This window comes from Melospiza melodia, chromosome 4, assembly GCF_035770615.1.
Source record: "Melospiza melodia melodia isolate bMelMel2 chromosome 4, bMelMel2.pri, whole genome shotgun sequence".
Classification (NCBI taxonomy): domain Eukaryota; kingdom Metazoa; phylum Chordata; class Aves; order Passeriformes; family Passerellidae; genus Melospiza; species Melospiza melodia.
The window spans coordinates 57,812,521-57,831,607 of record NC_086197.1 but is presented as its reverse complement, the minus strand read 5'-3'; the positions used below and the strand labels follow the sequence as shown (position 1 = coordinate 57,831,607).

The 19,087-nt window shown below is 39.0% G+C and overlaps 1 protein-coding gene across 4 annotated transcripts in view; it reads left to right on the top strand.

Moving 5' to 3' along the window:
- The window catches only part of NR1H4 (nuclear receptor subfamily 1 group H member 4), a 35,998-nt gene extending 17,461 nt beyond the window's left edge, over nucleotides 1-18,537 (top strand). For 3 of the 4 annotated variants that reach the window (XM_063154804.1, XM_063154805.1, XM_063154807.1), the window contains 7 exons: nucleotides 1,533-1,685; nucleotides 5,607-5,740; nucleotides 6,266-6,364; nucleotides 6,913-7,012; nucleotides 7,952-8,098; nucleotides 16,492-16,605; nucleotides 17,673-18,537. In XM_063154804.1, the coding sequence (XP_063010874.1) occupies nucleotides 1,533-1,685; nucleotides 5,607-5,740; nucleotides 6,266-6,364; nucleotides 6,913-7,012; nucleotides 7,952-8,098; nucleotides 16,492-16,605; nucleotides 17,673-17,911 (986 nt within the window). In that variant the 3' untranslated portion in view covers nucleotides 17,912-18,537. The remainder of the gene's footprint in view (nucleotides 1-1,532; nucleotides 1,686-5,606; nucleotides 5,741-6,265; nucleotides 6,365-6,912; nucleotides 7,013-7,951; nucleotides 8,099-16,491; nucleotides 16,606-17,672) is intronic. The other variant, XM_063154806.1, reaches the window with a different exon arrangement.
- The last annotated feature ends 550 nt before the right edge of the window (nucleotides 18,538-19,087 follow it).

Here is a 19,087-nt window from a genome sequence, read left to right as displayed (position 1 = left end):
TAAAACCATGTGAGTGATGAATAAAAATAATGCCTGGGGCTTCTGGAGGCTCTAAGTAATCTGCATTTCAAAAGAGACCGATGCCAGTCAACTGTATTTGTTTGAAGAGCAGCCAATAAAACACACAGCATGGAAGAGATTTCAAGCAGGTATTACTGAAGATTCAGAGAAATGCCAGATTTTTTGTGACCAGGTAGTGGAATTGTTTTACTGGTTGCTACACACCAGTGCATGGAAGAGATTAGGCAACTATAAAATCATGGGGCAAATTTGGGAAATTGTCATCTGACAATGCACAATTCTTCAAACACACAGACAATTCTTTAGATTCACAACTGAATGTGCTCTGTGATTTGATAATGGGAGACTGGCTCTTATCTGGTCCCTCTTTTAATGCATTAGAGTGTCAGGTTGGAAAACAATAGTTTTATTGTGCCAGGCAGGGTGATAAGAAAGCAAAAGCTTTTTGAATAGCTCTGGTTAATATAAATGTACACAGAGCTCTAGTTTGAAGTACAGTATAAATCAGTGATGTGGCAGCAGAAACTCCCAGGAGTTTATTTCAGAAACCTGCCCTCACATGGGGAGGAAAACTGATTCCCACTGTAGCTGGTGCTAAATAGTCTCTGCCACGTGAAGGGCAATGTTAGAAGATTATATTGGGACAGTGACTAACACTAAAAATTCAGGAAACTTTGACAGCAAAGATTCTGTTCCTTTGTGATGACCCTTATTTATTCACATTTATTATCTTGTCTGCCCGATGTTTTGCCCGTGGTGCCGCTCTCACAGATGGGCAGCAACCAAATAGGAGATTTGGACAGACTTAGGAAGGGTCCTCTCAATTTTTTGTATCAGTTGCTATTTGCAGCTATAACTGTGCAATTTTTGAGTGAATACAGTGACAATACCAGTAGAACTACCTGTGCAGGTGAAATTAGGTGACTACTTAACTCATCAAGTGGACAATACTTAGTGAATAAGGCTGGAGGATCTTGCAAACAGAGGCAGAGGCCACATGTACAATAGGCAGATAGAGTGCAGCTTCCCTGTTAAACTCGGGGGTGGGTAAGCAGAGCAGTGTGTGGAGTTCTGTTGCTCCCAGGAGCAGGGGGAAGGGTGAAGAATTACTCATCTCTCTTTCTGTACATTCTGCACATTCTGCACCTCAAGAGACTTAGCAGACTAGCATTCTTTTGCACTGGCTATTTGTATGGTATCACCCTACGGCTCTAGTGCTTGTGCTCAGCCTGCTATGGGCAGGTTTCAAATTTGGGTCTGAATTTTCCCAAAATTCACAGTTACAGGACTTTACTTTGGACTAATGTCTAGTGTTTGGGCTCATTTTTTAAATGATATGACTTGGATACAGTTGTCAGTAGAAGTATCCAGATTTTAGTCATCCAGGCACTGACACAAATTGTTGATCCGGCAGAACATGCGTCATTTATGTGCAGATGGAGGTGAACTTCACCTTGATGACTTTGCTTCTGAGTGTTTTCTTTCATCTATGTCACTGCTGTTTTGTGCAGGATTCTTCAGAAGAAGCATCACAAAAAATGCAGTATACAAGTGTAAAAATGGAGGCAACTGTGAGATGGACATGTACATGAGGAGAAAATGCCAGGAGTGCCGTCTAAGGAAATGCAAGCAGATGGGCATGTTGGCTGAATGTATGTATACAGGTATTTGCATCATGCAGTCAGAGGGTGCATTAAACACTGGGTTTGCTTGAGTAGTCTGGTTTTGCCAAAGTTATAAAAGATGTCAGATGGCAGGTGGAAGATGCCTGTGCATCAAACCCTGTTGAAAGACAAATGCACTTTTAAGCAATGGGATTTACCTGGTTGTCAGGGATGCAAGGGCATAAGAGGTGAGCAAATGGTGGAGGAAGGCCAGTCCTGCTCTGGATGACAGCTCAGTCTGCTTGAGTGCGAAGGAGCAGGGGAGGTGGGTCCGTGGGAGACAGTCAGGGTTTTGCAGTGTTATGGAAGCCAGAGCAGGAAAGTCCTGGCGCTTTTCTTTCCTCCTCTTTCTGGGGCTCCCCCAGTCAAGTTCTTGCTGGCCAAGTCCAAGTTTTGGCACATACACAATGCCATTTTCAAGAAAAGAGCGGGAGTGTTGCTAGCAGGAAGTCTCTGTGGACTTGCCAAATGTATGTTCCCAGACCTCACCCAGCAATCAGGCAAAGCCGGGTGAGGGCTGGCCCTTTTTTATAGTCTCATTAACTTTTTTCATGGGGCTACAGGCACATAGGTAGAACTCATAGACACATGGGTCCCCAGAAATGAGCCCAATGGATTTTAATAATGTTGCATAGTAAAACAAATATTCTATTCAGACTGAAAGTTTATAAACTTTATTGAGCTTCAAGCTGGATAACTTAGAACAATGGGGATATTAAAGTACAACTTTGAACATGTTTAAAGCTCCTCTTTGAGTTATTGCACAATTTTTGTAAGCCTGCTCCTGAAAACACTCTGTAAATATCTGCTCTTTTGCCTTCCATGAATAAGACTACAATTTATTCTTCTTGATGGCTCCAGTCACTTTAGCATACACGTATGTGTGAAATCAATTTAGGTTCATACAGGAAATTAATCTACTTGGAATTTTTAATATATTTCTATCCTTCAATCTGATCAGAAGATGCTATAGTAACTGCTGGTTATATGAGAAACAATAAGCTCCATCAATATTTCGAAGGTGTTGCCAGCATAATGTAATTAATCTTTCATTCTGCAAATTGAACAGGCTGCAAAGATACTGAGATAGGACATATTCTTGTGCAATACATAAATACATGAGCAGACCCCATTTTAATGGAAGAACCAATGCATTCTGCATTGTCAAAGGAAAATAATTCCCCTGTGGAGCTCACCCCTGCTCCATTGATGCAAAATTTTGAGGATTCAAAATAGTATGAGTCACTCAGTGCAGCAAGAAACCCAACAACCCACTGCTGAAAAAATAAAACCAGGTCAGTGTAAATAATACTGACTGGGACCACATGAAACTTTTATGCTGGCCTATCATTTTCACAAGCTGGCACAGGGGAAATAAAAGCCAGTGGGTGCTGCTGCCATTTGACTCCCTCTCTGCAATGGAAACACGGGGTATCTTGTGTTGCTCATGACTTAACCATAAGTGTGCTCTAATGCACTGCAATGAGGATGTTTGGCAAGGCACCATTTAATGGCTTTAAAGTAGGAGTGTGCTGTATAATTGCTTTTTGTTCCAGGCAATCTAGGACAGTAAAACATGAAACTTCTGGTAGGATAGGGCATTTATTTGAAAAAATATGACTAGGAAATAAAAGGTTACCTTGAACTTTGTTTCACTTACTCATTTTGTAGGATTGTAATTGCAAGCTCTGTGGATTCTTTTTTCTGTCTGAACAAGGAGCTAAAGTATTATAAATATTTATGGCACAGCTACTCAACAATCTTTCTCCTGCCCTTTATGTGCAAACTACAGACAGACCAAAATTACTACCCATCAAATTCAGTCATTTGCTGTCATTTGGATCTAAACTGCAAGTTTCTTGGGTGAAATGTCTACCTAGGGAAGACCCAGGTTCTGCCACTCTTCCTAGAATTTAATACTCATTGAAACCTAGCTATCTCTGAGCTAAAAAGTGATGTCCTGTCTCACACACAAGTTTTTCAGATAACTTAAATGGAGCCAGAATAAGATATCAAGGTAATACTTAAAAGCAAGAAGCATGAGGAAATTCTGTCTTAATGCCTAAGGCACATGTAAAGCAAATTTTCCCTAGGAAGGCAATAGACCAGAACCTAAGCTGGTGGAAAACAGCACAAGCCCATTAACAGCACCAAAGGTTGTGCTGAATAATTTAGAAAAAGAAATCTATGGTGCTGTGTGGCACCACAAATTACATGGCTCAATACCAATTATTATCTCTATCATTCCTATTCCCTCCTTTCAAGGTATTCTTTGCAGGTCTTATTTTAATCATGTAAATTTCCTCTTCTCTCAGCAGTTCAGGTAGGTCATTTTATATAGGGCTTAAACAGGAAATTAAAAGCATTCACAACGAGATTCATTGGTTTCATGGTATCTTCCTCCACATCATATACTCACTGAATGGGCCTCTTTTCCTGCTCTGCATTTTTAAAGGTGAAGAATGGGAAGGATACTTGAGAGAAAAAAAGAAAGAAAGAGAGGAAAGAGAGGAAAGAGAGAAAGAAAGAAAGAAAGAGAGAGAGAGAGAGAGAGAAAGAAAGAAAGAAAAGGAAGGAAGGAAGGAAGGAAGGAAGGAAGGAAGGAAGGAAGGAAGGAAGGAAGGAAGGAAGGAAGGAAGGAAGGAAGGAAGGAAGGAAGGAAGGAAGGAAGGAAGGAAGGAAGGAAGGAAGGAAGGAAGGAAGGAAGGAAGGAAGGAAGGAAGGAAGGAAGGAAGGAAGGAAGGAAGGAAGGAAAGAAAGAAAGAAAGAAAGAAAGAAAGAAAGAAAGAAAGAAAGAAAGAAAGAAAGAAAGAAAGAAAGAAAGAAAGAAAGAAAGAAAGAAAGAAAGAAAGAAAGAAAGAAAGAAAGAAAGAAAGAAAGAAAGAAAGAAAGAAAGAAAGAAAGTCCTATGCTTAAAATAAATAGGTTTATTTTTAGATGAATACTTAGTTGATTACTTGTTCATTTGTGATTTCTGACTGTCTTCCACAGATTGTGCAGGGTACTTACTGTTCCCTTCTTTTGTTAGAAGAAGAAAATGGATAGTTTTTAGGACATCCAAACAAGGTTGCTTCCTGGTTCAAAGTACTGAAATGTAGTCTACAACAACAACAACAACAACAACAACAAAAAAAATCCCATACCACAAATTCAAAAATCATTTTTTGCAAGTGAAACTCTATTGTCAAATCACAGCTTTATGCACTTCTCTAATACAATGAAAAGTAAAATAACAAGACCAGCTGGGTAACTTCTTAAATACATTTTAAAGGTATTTTGCCAGTCTGAGTTTACATTTTCAGCTTTGGTCTATCTGTGTAGTGAGGTAGACCACTAAAGCCTGGAGATCCCCTCTTCTGTGTGGGCTTTCTTACTGTGCACAACAGACCTAATATTGCTTGAGGATTATTGAAAATATCCAATGCCCTTCATGTAAGAACAGCTGCACCTCCACCATTGTTTTGGATTAGAGCAAAAGAGCGTTACTTTGATGACAGTCTTCCAGTTGTTCCTATTTTTTGCACTTTGGCTCAGGTCTTGGAGCACAGGAAAGGCTTTTCTCTTCTATAAAACTGAAACAAATACAGTATACTTCCAGCACAAATGGGCTTTTTTGCCTGTAAGAATAGATTAGACCTGGTCCAAAGCAAGACCCCTGACATGCTCAGTGTGTGGATTCTGGGCCAGCAGAGCCAAGTGTTTTCCTCTGCAGATAAGCTCCATGTGGGGTAGACCACTCATAGTGTGTGCTTAGCTTGTCTTAGTAGGATCACATCCAAAGATAGTGACACGTTCAGGAGATGATCTGCACAGGTAAGAGGGTTGTTGATGTAAGGGGCATCCATGGGCATGTCTAAGTACCTCTTCAGTGCCTCAGGCATTTATAAATCCAATTGCTTTGTGTTGCTTTATGTGTCCCAGGTCTCTTAACAGAGATACAGTGCAAGTCAAAAAGGCTACGGAAAAATGTGAAGCAGCCCCCAGATCAGACAGTCAGTGAAGACAACGAAGGCCATGATGTGAAACAAGTAACTTCTACAACTAAAATATATAGGGTAAGAGAATTCTTGTAATAGCTCATTACTGGTGATGTGATTTTTGTTAAGTGCATCTAGTACAGTGAATAAAAGGTATTGAAAACCCTCTGGGGCTGTCTGCGTTGATTAAAACTCTCTTTTCAACTAAGTCAAGGAAATACCTTGAGTGTAGATGTAGTTCTGATATTTTTAGTCAAAACCCTGTAAAGCATCTGTAATATCCATGCAGTATCTTTTCTGTGGTACAAATATCACATACATTGAGGTGTGATATTAAAACTTGAACATACCTAGTTATTTGCTAATCATTTCCTTATTTCTGATAATTAACCACACAAACCTATGCAGTTTAACAACATTATACACCTCTCTTCTGTACACTTCTATAAAAGCCTCAGTGACAAGCAAACCTTTTATCTCCTTAGTCTCCAAATGGTGAAAAATGGATGTATAGCTTTTGCCTAAAGCAGGAGATGCTACATCATTACTATGACTGCATTTCATGATGGGCTTTTTTTTTTTTTTTTTTTTTTGCCAGTATAGGAGAAGGTAGAACTTACCCCAGAGCAGCAGAAACTTCTTGATTATATTATGGATTCATACAGTAAGCAACAAATACCCCAGGAGGTGTCAAAAAAGCTAGTAAGTATATCGACAAATTCATTTTTTAAACACTGATAATGAGGTTGAGGATTACAAGGCAAAAAATATTTATAGTCAGCATAAGCAGGAGTAGCAAGTAGAGCAAACTGTGGGCTTACACTTTAAGTATGCTCAAGGTGGGGCAGAATCTTTCCCAACAATTAGACCACATCTTTATGAAACTTAAATGTTAAGAAAAATCTTTCAACTGTAGAATAAGACTCTTATGATAAAATCTAACCTTTGCTGATTGGAGCTTTGTTTTTTCCATTGTCAGTGTAGGCAGTGATTTGAGTTTGAGTCGCTGTCAATTTTCCTTTCCTGTAAAGACACCAGCCTGGAATCTTGAAAATATTTTCTAGAGTAAAAGACACCGTCTATTTCTTATGCTGCCTTACAAAATACTTGGTTTTGACAACATTGGAGACAAATTACAGTTTTTGGTGGGACCTTTGCCTGGTCCAGTCTAATAGCTCTTGTATTTCATGCTCCTAAATAGGAAATGTCAGTGAAAATTAACAGATTTTGTTTGGTTTGATTTTCAACAGTTGAATGAGGAGTTCAGTGCTGAAGGAAATTTTCTGATTTTAACAGAAATGGCCACCAGTCACGTGCAGGTTCTTGTGGAATTCACTAAAAAACTACCAGGTACATCCAGGGTGTTGGGGAAATATTTGTTATTGCAATGCTTGCATGCCTGTGTGTTGCCTTTTGGAAAGCTTTGCATATATTTTAAAGACTACTTAAAAATGCCTGATCCTTCTACACACTGTTTAGATATTGAATAAAGAGAAGGTGCTTTGTGGTCAGAAGAATAGTAGACTGAACAATCCAAACTCTGCTACTCCAAGATGTGGCACCCTTTAGCTATTGACAGAGAAAATGCTCAGAGAAGAGATTGTGTCTGTAGAGAGATTTTATTTTTATATATTGCTGCAGTGCCAACTGGTCTGCCTCTAAATTACCACTAACACTTGCTAGACTCTACTTGATTCCCTTTCCTGCTTTTCTAGCAATGTTTCTAGGTTATAACACCCACTGAATTGTGAGTCCCACACAAGAAATTTTTCTAGTTGGTGGCACCAATATTTATGGTCCTTGCATAGTGTGTTATGGACAAGTGCTGAAAATCTGAGTTTATTAACATTTTTTTAACTCTCAAATTCATGTTACCTCAAGACTGGTAGAGGTCCCTTTTACTAAGGAAGGTACACTGTAACACTGAAAGCAGCATGGCAGTGGGAAAGGAGTGTAGAGAGCTCTGGTGGAAACACAACAGAAGATGTTATGGAGCAACATCAGGTTAGACAAAATTCTCACTATTGGTTATGCGCCACCACCCTTTGCTGATCCTCTAAAATACCATGAACACTGAAATACGTGTGTAATCCTCATAAAATCTGGGGAGGTTCAAATTAGTGTCATGTGCTGAAGTCCAGTTTTGAATGTCTGCAGCAATTAGCAAGCCTACTGACACCAGCATGGAGGTTATGCAGATGTGTGACACCTCGCATGCAGGAATTGCAGGACAAAAAGAAGTGGGAACTGTTTCTGTTGCTGTCTGATTTGTCTCTAATGTGTCCTCAGGCTTCCAAACCCTTGATCATGAAGACCAGATTGCTTTGCTGAAGGGCTCAGCAGTAGAAGCCATGTTCCTCCGCTCCGCTGAGATCTTCAGCAGGAAACTTCCCTCGGGACACACTGTCCTTCTGGAAGAGAGGATCCGCAATAGTGGTAGGTGTCCATAAAATATTGGTAATTACGCTTTCAAAGGCAATCCCCATAAGCAGAAAAAAAAAAATTTAGGATGTTATTGAAGATGACTGAAGGCAAGGACCTATTCTTAGGGTTGTTCTGGTAAAATTGAATCACACATAGAAGAATTATAAATATGGCAGGGTTTGAGTATGTTTTTTTCTTCTTAAAGTCCATTGAAAGCTCAATGACTCTGATAAGTTCCACTGGTTCTAGACATAGATTGTAATAATTATGAAAAGCCAAATGGGGCTAGATATTGTTTGTTCCTTAGAGCAGCAGTTGTGTTGTACATTATTATGCATTTTTTGTGCTCCACCAATACAATACTGAATGTTTGCCTTTTTCAGTATTGACCAGCAAGCTTTATCCAACCCTCCACTGATAGATACCTGTCAATGAATATTCAAAGGGATCAGCAATTCTGAATGAGAGAGTCAGTCTATAGATTCTGCCTTCTGACTTTCCTTTTTAAGGATCAGAAGGAGAAGAGACAGAAGAATATGTAACCTTAATATTAGTCATGGGAATGGGCTTGAACTCAGTTCAGAAACTACTACTGATGTAGGCAAAATTAAGTCAATATTTACATAGTTGATCCACTGAAAAGGTTCAGAAAACTTGAGAATAATTCACTAGCTGAACATATGTATTTATTTTGGCTTGGCACACTCATTATAATTAGTAGTTTTTTCTATTTCTTTTATTTTCATTGATTACAACAGGGTACTATTTGATGGACTGGAAACAGTGATTTCCAGAGTGATTTTAATAGCTTCTGGTCCAGGTTCTGCAGGCAGAGAAGTATGCCAAGAAGGCCAGATATGTTTCCTGGAAACTGTAATGAGTTGTCGCAGATCCAAATGTCTTCATTAAGAGATTTTTTTACTGGATTATAACCCAAATTTTTGATAAAAATAGGCTTTGGATAAATGAATCCATATGGCAACATGATTACTGAAAACTTCTCTAATCTATACAATGAGTATGAAGCTTCTTTGTTTCAGGTATTCATTAAAAAAAAAAAAAAAAAAAAAAACAAAAAAAACAAAAAAAACAACCAAACCCAAAACCAAGAAATACTTTAATCCAGAACATTGCATAAGCCCTTATGTCATACCAATAATTTTCCTTAGTCATAATGTAAAAATATTCTGTTCATTTTCTGCAGCTATGGAATCCAGATGAGATGCAATATTATATTTTACAAGTTTGTGCTTGACTTCATGATAATACAACTGGCTGGAATACTGCATTGTATCCTGCCTCAGTATTATTTACCTGTCATGTTGCAGATTTAAAAAAAACACATTTTGTGTAGAACAATTTAGAAGAAACTTGTGTAGAAATTTCAAGACAAGTAACAAAGGTGGTATGTTTCCTGCAATTCTTTTTTTTTTTTTTTCTGCGGGGAAAAACTCCAGGGTAAATTAAAAGCAAACTCTTAGAACAAAAACCTGGGCTGAATAATTCCCAAGAAATGAAACACAATAACTTTTTTAACCTGTGTGCATGTATAAATACAAATGTGTAACTTCTTGCTCTTGAAAGAAGCTTTCTAAAATGTCTTCCCTCAAGCCAGGATCAAGTTGAAGACATAAGAGGAAATTCTGATGTTGGAACTTCCCCCCCATGTATTACAAAAGGATAATGTATTATCCAGCTTACTGCTGCTGACTGCATTTTTTCCTTCTATTAATAGCCAGAATAAAAGAACCCATATATTTTATTTCTCTTCTTAGTGCAAATTCAAACCTACTTTAAAAGATTTTCCTTTGCTGCATTTAATGGGGCTGTGACAATAAAAAAAGCAGCTTGTAAATCTTTGCATTTCTAGCTTAATTACTGCTACTGGACCTATTTAAGTTTTAAATAAATTAAACTTTGAAATAGTTTTAAAATATCTACTATAGAAATAGCTTATTTTTGCAGTTTAAATACTCATTATTTTCATGTGTCAAAGTTTAAACAAAATGATAGAAAGGCATCCAAATTCTTCTGTTATCATTGTTTACAGATACAGCTTTCAATGTTATTTCAATAATATGTAATATAAATTACAGTAAAATAAAATATTACAAGTATTCAATATTAAAAAATTAAATATTTTGCAGTTCACACCCCTGAATGTCATGGAACTCAACACCAGGGCTCTAGGTTTCATGGTAGCCTGTACCAAATGTGACATTAGAGTAGAAATGTAAACAATCTTTTCCAGTCTTAACCAGTAAGGACAAATGCTACTAAAAGCTGCAGCTGCCCATTATCATGTTATAGACTGGTCCAAGAGACAAGAATGTCCAGAAGAGATTAAACTCCTCTTTTTCCATATGCCTCACTGGAAAACCAACAAATGAACACAGAAACACAAAAGGCTAAATGCAGCAAACTGAAACATACAAAGACAACAGAGAGCATCAGAAGAAATTCAGTGATGGCTGAGTGGGAGTTTGAAAATCAAGATTATAGGTAGCAAATTAAAAAACAGCATCAGGATTATTTATGGCTCCTAGTGAGGTCCTAAACATTGTCATGCCAGCAGCCATAAATTATTGCTGGTAGTCAGAATTTCTGTCTGTATATTTTTAGGTACAGACTAATGTCTGAATGTCACAGAAGTTCTATTGTCAAGCTTTGATGCCTGTATCCATAAAATCAGGGAGGGAGGTGGTGATTCTGCCTGAAAGTCACAAGCTGTCCAGCATTCTGTCACCTGCCACCATGTCCACTTTGAAGCTGCTCTCATCTATTAATATTTATGTCTTCTCTGCTCTGCTTGTATGGAATGTTTGGGGTTTTTTTCCTGATAAAGAAGTCAGAGATCTGGTGGTGATGACCTTTGAGCATTATCAGCATTCATTTTCATTCTCATGCTGATGAGGCATATTTTTATTTCTCAGCTTGTGCATATTGCTCAAGTCCTGCTGCACCTCAGAGAATGCCTTTGTTTGAGCCCTGATGGTCTTTCTCTGTAAGCCATTAGGAAAATTCTTGCATTAGGTGCTCCTGTGACTGAAATCCTCTCCTACACACCCTAATATTGAGACTTAATGAGAAATACAGACTTTTAAAATTTAATGTTACTGAGATTTGTTGCCATTTACTCATCTTATTTGATGCTTCACTATGCATATACCATATTGTGATTGACTCATTCTGTGAAAGGCTGACATTCTAGTAATTTAATGCTTGGTGTTTTTCTGTTATTTTGAAAGTAAATTCTCCCCATTATTGAGCAGTACACTCTTTTTAAAAAACAGAGCTGAGATACAGAAATTTTTCTCTGTGAGTATTTGTAGTTTTGCTAAAGATACCAGGTTTCAGTAGTCATGAAAAGACAGAGATTTTTATTTCGTCACTTTACTCTACAGAGCAGTTCTAGGAATTTGAGTATTGGGAAATAAAATACTGATATTGACAGAAAGGGAAGAATCTGGACCCAAATTTGAAGTTGGCAGCAGGACCTCTGACATTGTGAAACACACTGTTGTCTTCCTGGATGGGGTACAGGTGCTGAAGTACACTCAGATCCAAGATAAAAAAAGAAATAGCCGCACTTTCAAAGCATTGGCAAGAGGCCACCTCTTGCCATTGAATATGGGATACAAAGTTCCCACTGATTTGGATAAGAGGCTCCTGCAACCAAAAGCAAAGTTTGATATTGGAGCATGGATACCGAATAACTTCCATTGCCCTTGTCTTTTATAATTTGGTTATTAGTACTGAGCAAGGGTGGTGCTTCAAACTCCCCTTGTGCTGGGGTTCGTGCAGAGAAACAAAATGATCTTCACTGACTGTCCAAAGTGTCTAACCCTCCAAATGGTCATGTGCATCCTCGTGGAAGGACACATCATCCTGTGACTCAAGGCAGAACTGGCACACTGCCCAAAACATTAGGAAATTTAGACCACCCTAAATTGCAAAATATAGGGAAGAGCTTTTCTGTCCACACACCTTTCCTGCACAATCTACCACACCGAGTCATCCAGTTCTAGGTACCTGAACCACAATTAAAGTTGCTAAAATTATTTAAATCATATCTACACAATAGATCTATACCCATGAAAGCAAAACAGATGTTAGGAACCCAATATCTTTTCTTCTGCATAAGTGTGTTTCTTCAGGCCAAAAGCATTTTTAGACTCTGCCTGTGAAGACTAGCTCAAGGCACTGCAGATGCTGCTGGTGTGTGCCAGACCACATCTCTCTCTTGACTCTTGACTCAGGTCACTGCTAAAGGAGGGTATGTGGAAAGGTCACTTGCACCCTCCTTACAGGCTGGGTTTGTTGTTTGCTTGGTTGGGTTTTTTTTAAACTAAAGTTTCTTTGCTTGCAATTATGACTTAACAGAGGTCCTATAGATTGCTTTAAAGCAGAGGGGGGTTTGGTACTTGCTTGTGAGTTCTGCTCAACACATGCTAAGTCTCATTTAAGTTGGCCATTTAACCCCTACAAGACAACAGTAGACAGAAAAGAATGTGCCCATGCTCTGGTGTGTCTTCTCTCCGGGCTAGATTTCCCCCTGGTTTGGCACTCAGCATCACAGGGGTGAATTTGGTCAGTGTTTAAAGCACCATTTATGCATTTGAATAGCTCAGAAGGGAGAGCTAATAAGCAGCATAAAAAACAATTATGGTAGATAGAACAATGTGAAAGATAAAATGTTTGTGAGTAATTAGAATATTTTATTTGCATAAAGCAGCTACTAATATACCCTTGGTTTCATATTCACTAATATTTAAATGTTTATAAAGAAAAAATTATCTCTATCTATATTAATAACACAGTGTTGGTTACTGTTAATTAGCATTTACTCTCAAGCTTTCTTTTTGCAATAGATTAATTATTCAGTTTTGCAACACAGCCAAAGTGGATGAGAGAATGCTGCCTCAAAAAGCTGGCAATACTGATCTAATATCACAGTAAATACACATATTCCAGAATTATATTAAACAGAAAATTATTCATGGCCTGAAACTGCAAACCTTATGATACCAGGTATCAGTCATCTTACCTTCAAAGAGTAATCATAACAACAAAACTCTAAAAAAGACAAGATCTAAACTAATGTTGTGCCTTGAACTACAGATGGGGATGAACTTGTGCAAGTAAGGGATGTTGAATGAATAATGTTCATGGGTTTAAATCTGCTCTAGTTTGATGCTGCAAAGCTGCACTCAGTAAAGCCTGTATTTCCCAGTGACCACACTTGGATTTACAGCCAGACATGCATGAACACAACAAAATAATCAAATGATCTGCAGCATCTTCTGCAGGTGGCTGAGCTGGGTTAGGTAGGAATTTGTACAACTCAGAAAGATGCCCAATGGCATGTGAAGGATAAGCATGTTCTTACTGCCATAATGCTGCATGAAACAAGGTTTTTGAAACCTTTTTGAAGAAAGTTAGGAAGGAGGCACTATTAGCAGTGACCAGGAAGCTCTGCCTGCCTGACAGCACTGTACAGGGCTCTCATCTGATCTAAATATAGAAGGTAAGGCAGAACTAACTTTTCTGTTCTCAATGAAGCCAGAAATATAATTTCATTTATTTGATTTTTCTTTTCACTTTTGAGCTATAATTTGTAGTAATGACTTTGGGAAAATCATGTAACTCACTTCTCCAGCCTTTCCAGTTACAAGCACAAATCACTTTTAATTCTTGTTCTGATAATCTGAAGTGGCAACATCTCATACAGTAGCTAGGAAAAAAAAAGCAAGAACTATAAACATCTGTTTCCTGTGTTTCCTCGTTGTTTTTTTTTTTTTTTCTTTCTGTTGGAGCTTATTAAATCCAAACCGAAGCGTTTATAATCACATTAGAAAACAGCTCCCTCTTGTGACAGAAAAGCAATTTGTGTAACGTGCATGCAGGAAGATGAACTAATAGCAGGGAAACTTCAGCGTAGGTGGGATGACAGCAAAACTACTAAGAGAAAAGATTCCATTATCCTAGCTCCAAAATTGCTCGTTTTTCATGGATTTTTTTCATAATTGTCTTGTGACATATATCAGTTTAAAGATTTTGAAGTTCTGTTCTCCCTTGGAAAAGTGGTAAATCACTTGCATTGCTCAAACATCCCTTTATAATTCCCTTTCATCTCTATGGTTATATTTCTTTGTTTGCAGTACACTAATGCAGAGTTCTCTGCAGTAATTTCATTTGCTTTCACATCTATACTCATTTTTTGCTTTACCCTTCCATACTTAATGTTAGCTTAGAAGCTCTCTGGGCAGGGATTGTTTCAATACATGCTTAGGCATTGTTTGGAGCAGTGAGGACGTGAATTTAGGTCCTCACTAGCTTTTCCATATCCTGTTTGCCAGCACCATTTTCATCCTACTTCTGCTATACAGACAATAGGATTTGAGGAGTTTGGGGTCACCAAAAGCAATAAATCAATCCAGCTGAAAGCTAGCCTGACCTTCGAAAGAAAAAAGACAAAACACCTTCAATTTATGAATTTGAGAAACAAATGATGGGAGTCAGCCACAGCCCACTTCCTACCATTTCTTGTTTCCTGTCAAGATGATTGTGCCCAGCAGCACAATACCTTGCACAGAGACTTCTAAAAATATCAACTTTGTCTTAGACTTTTCTCATGTTGCTGCTGAGCTACTCATTTCCATGAAAGGAATTAATTTGCTCTGCTTTAGGGCGCAGCTTTTCACTTCTTTTTTTCCTACTTTCATGCACACTTTAAGACTTTGGTGTTCCGTATATATGTACTACTTACATATTATAAGGAACCTTGGCATTTCAAACCACCCAAGAGGGAGGCAGGGGGTTCCCCAAAAGTTAGCAATTACAAGTATTCAAAATTCTAAGTAGTTAATGCTGATGACTAACAGCATAAGTCTCGCAGCACCTTAGATGCTATGACTATTGTTTGCCCTGAAAGAAGGGCCAGCTGAGTTAGTAACTCCTACAGGACAAGCTGACCCACATCATATATATCCCTTTAATTGACTTAGTAGTATTGAACTCATCAAGGAAACAAGATTTGTGGCTTGTAGTCTGAAGTGAACATGGGTTGCTCATGTCATGTGTTTAAAAACATGACTCAGCCATGAAATACACCACGCCCTACAAGATCATTCCTTCACTGTTGGGACACATAACTTCCACTGCTTGAAGTAAATTCACTGTCACAGCAAAATGTGACTGTTTCATAGTTGAGTCAAATGACTTCATGTTTCCTTCCTTTGAGTTCCACATGCTGAGTTTCAGTTTTAATTTTTATCTACTGGGGGCACTCCAAACCGCACTAGTCCTGGACTTCAGCTTGGTGCTGTACACAACTCTCAAACCCACATGAATTCACATGGCTTCCAAAGGGAGCTATAAAGACTTCTCCTAGAACAGCTCAAAATTAAGACTAAATCTACAAGAGATCCTGTGGCCCTCATCTGTGGGAGCCAAAGAGGTTCCCATCCTTTCAGCCAAGGAAGGCCAAAAGGTTCTCGCTGCAGAACCACTGTTTTGGATGTCTACACTGCTTCAGAGCTGCAAGCAGCTGCTGTCAATAGTTTAGTGTCTGCTCTGAGTGACTCACATATCATTTAAAAAAGGAATAATTTTGATGTCACAGGACTTCTCTTTTACACCAAAGAGTAGGATGGAGTACATCTGTAACTCAAGGCTAACTAAGAACATTGTGATCTGATGACAAAGTCTGCAAGAAGTAGTCCCATTGGCAGGCCTTATTTGGAAACCCTAAAGGCTTCTGCTGATGGTGAATCACATGATCATATTCTTAAATAGGCCTGGATTTTAGCTATTTTTGGCTCTGTATTTTAGAACACATTATTTTATGCTTTAAGGTAGTAGTAGTTGCATGCAAGTTGATCTTGGACTGCAGGTAATCCTAGACCTGATGAAAGTTTCAGGCTACATAAAAGGAGTAATTAAATGTCTTTATGGAGACAACTGAAGAAACTGCCCAAGGCAGTTGGCTGTAGAGTTGGGCTGGAATTAAACCATACACCCTGAGAGATTTCCACATACCTAATGCAGAGACAGGGAACACGGGGTCTGCTTCTTAATGAGGATTATCAGCAGACAAGAAAACCACCTATGAGACTTGTCCTGAAGATCCAGATGGACAAACCTGCAGAGTGAAATCAGTTGTTTGAAAGAAAGACCTTGAAACCATGCAAAAAGAAATTGCCAGTGTTTGCCTGTGTCTAGTTTTCTCTAGAAAACAAGGATGTGCTTGCACTTCTGTAACTAATTGTCTTGTATCATGATTTCTGTAGTAGATTTAACTCATCCAGACAGTCAATATGAAATATTAAATAATTTCTGTGTTGCAATAAACCAGAGAGCTTCAATAATTAAGACATATTATAACAATTTTTTCATTCTCACAGGTATCTCAGATGAATTCATAACTCCCATGTTTAATTTTTATAAAAGCATTGGAGAGCTGAAGATGACACAGGAAGAATATGCACTGCTCACAGCCATAGTTATCCTGTCTCCAGGTAACTTCTCATCCAGAATTAAATATTAGTGGTTCTGGAAAGAAAGCATGAGGAGCAGATGTGAGATTTGTAAAAACTTACATTCTGCATGGAGTAAGTCAATGTGCATGCTCATTCTGTATATTCAGTTGTTAAACCAGAAAAAAAGCACAGAAATGCAAACTCCAAATGTCCTGCTACACCCTTTGATTTTGAATACAAGGAAGAAACTGCTTAAATAACGTTCTTTTAAAAATTACGTGTATCTCTTCACTGCTTAGCAAAACAGGCTTCTTCCTTCAGAAAACCCCAAATGTGGCTACATAAGCACATCATCACTGACCACTGTGGAATGCTACTTATTTTAAAGGGGAATTGGGAAACCTATAACTTAGAATAACTTAGAGTATGGCAATGGAGGTCTTCAGAATTTATTGGGAGGTTTCCAAACCAGGTTTCATGAAAGATAGGAAGGTGAAGCATTTCCATCACTCTTTGAGTCACTGCATCTCAGGAAATTTTTTTACACCAAAAATCCCATCGTTCTCTTCTCCTCCCAGTCCAAGTATTCAAACATGTTTCCATATGAACAAAATAAAAATACAAGTATTTTCTAACAAGGAAATTTAATCTGAGGATGAAGATGCCTGATTTCACCCTGGTGACCTGCTTTTACACTCTTCTGGCTGAATTCCCCAGGAGTACTACACCTCCAAGATCTTAGGGTGTTGCTCAGCTTTTGAAATGCATTTTATGACATACTCTGGTGCAGAACCAGAGTATGGAGGGATGATGACAGAACTCCAGTGAAACGTTGCAGAGTTAAAACAGTTCAGTTTTTAAGAAGGTTAAAAATTTTCTCTAGTTAGAAGTGGGAAGCTTACATGAAAACCCTAAGTTTATGCAAAAATAGAGCATTAAACATTTTTATTTCATATTAATTTGAAAATAAATATTCTTTGTAGGTATGAATATCAGTGGCCAGTGTAAATATTTGAATATTTTTATGTTACTTATCAGTGTAAATATTTGCAGTGTATCAGAGCGTATATTTGCTAATCACTTCTTTTCTTTAAAACCATAATCAGATAGACAATACATAAAGGACAGAGATTCTGTGGAAAGGCTTCAAGAACCACTGCTGGATATTCTACAAAAAGTCTGCAAACTTCACCACCCAGATAACCCTCAACACTTTGCATGCCTTCTGGGCCGGCTCACAGAATTACGGACATTTAACCATCACCACGCTGAGATGCTGATGTCATGGAGAGTGAATGATCACAAATTCACGCCTCTTCTCTGTGAGATCTGGGATGTGCAGTGATGGATATGTCTTTATTTTATTTTAGGAGAAATATCTTTTTAAAGGACCACATAGCACTTATTTTCATAGAGAAGTTCCCACGGTGCATTATATTTTCTTTACTGCATTTTTATAGAAACATGCCATGGATTCATTAAAGTCATTTTGTCCACTATACACAGAATATTGTATAGCTATCAGACCCTCACATGTGAGTATAACTTTTTCTGTATTTATACCTCTTGACCAGAAAGAGCCCACCAGCTCTTCAGAGGAACCCAATTAATTCCTGCTGCAATTAAGCTGATTGCAGTAACTGTTTCTCTGTAAAGAAATGGGGAAATTTAAGTTTCCATTCATAATTTTTCATTGCAGTGTTTTTTTGTTCTTTACCTCTGACAAAGAATATATTCCAGATTGTTACAGTAATAAACCAGCTGAAATGGTTAATGTCACAGTCATTAGCTGTTCAACTCTGAAATGTGTTCATGTTAAGGTGTGCAAGATGTTATTTCTTCACAAAATGAAAAATTATGTAATGGAGAAAAACCACATACACACAAAAACTCTTTTAATGATATAACATGTAACTTCAGTTGCATTATTATTTCGAAGTAAAAATTATAGAGTATCTTTACTTTGTGAAAGTGTGTCACATGTTATTTTCCTTTATTACTTCGACTGCTGGTGTTTAATAGCTCTCAAAAATGCCATCGGCAGCACCCCAGGGACAGGTCAGCGTATCTGGATGCTGTGCGCGGAGGTGCGGGTGCCGCCAGGGTGGGGGGGACTCGGTGCGGGGCTCCGCTCCCAGCGACGGGGGCAGCGCTGCGCCGAGCGCTGCGGGCAGAACGCCGGCTGCCCGTCGGCTCCCAGCGCCCGGGGCTGCAGGCGGGCCGCGTTCCAGCCCGAAGGCGATGTCCCAGCTCGCAGGCGGTGTCCGAGCCCGGGGCCCGTGTCCCAGCTCGGAGGCGATGTCCGAGCCCGCGGGCCGTGTCTTAGCTCGGAGGTCTGTCCCAGCTCGGAGGCGATGTCCCAGCCCAGGGCCGTGTCCCAGCCCGGGGCTGCTGGCCCAGGGCCGTGTCCCAGCCCGGGGCTGCTGGCCCAGGGCCGTGTCCCAGCCCGGGGCTGCTGGCCCTGGAGCGGGGCGTTTCCGCGGCTCTGGGCCAGGTGCGGCGGGCACGGCCCCGCCCCCGG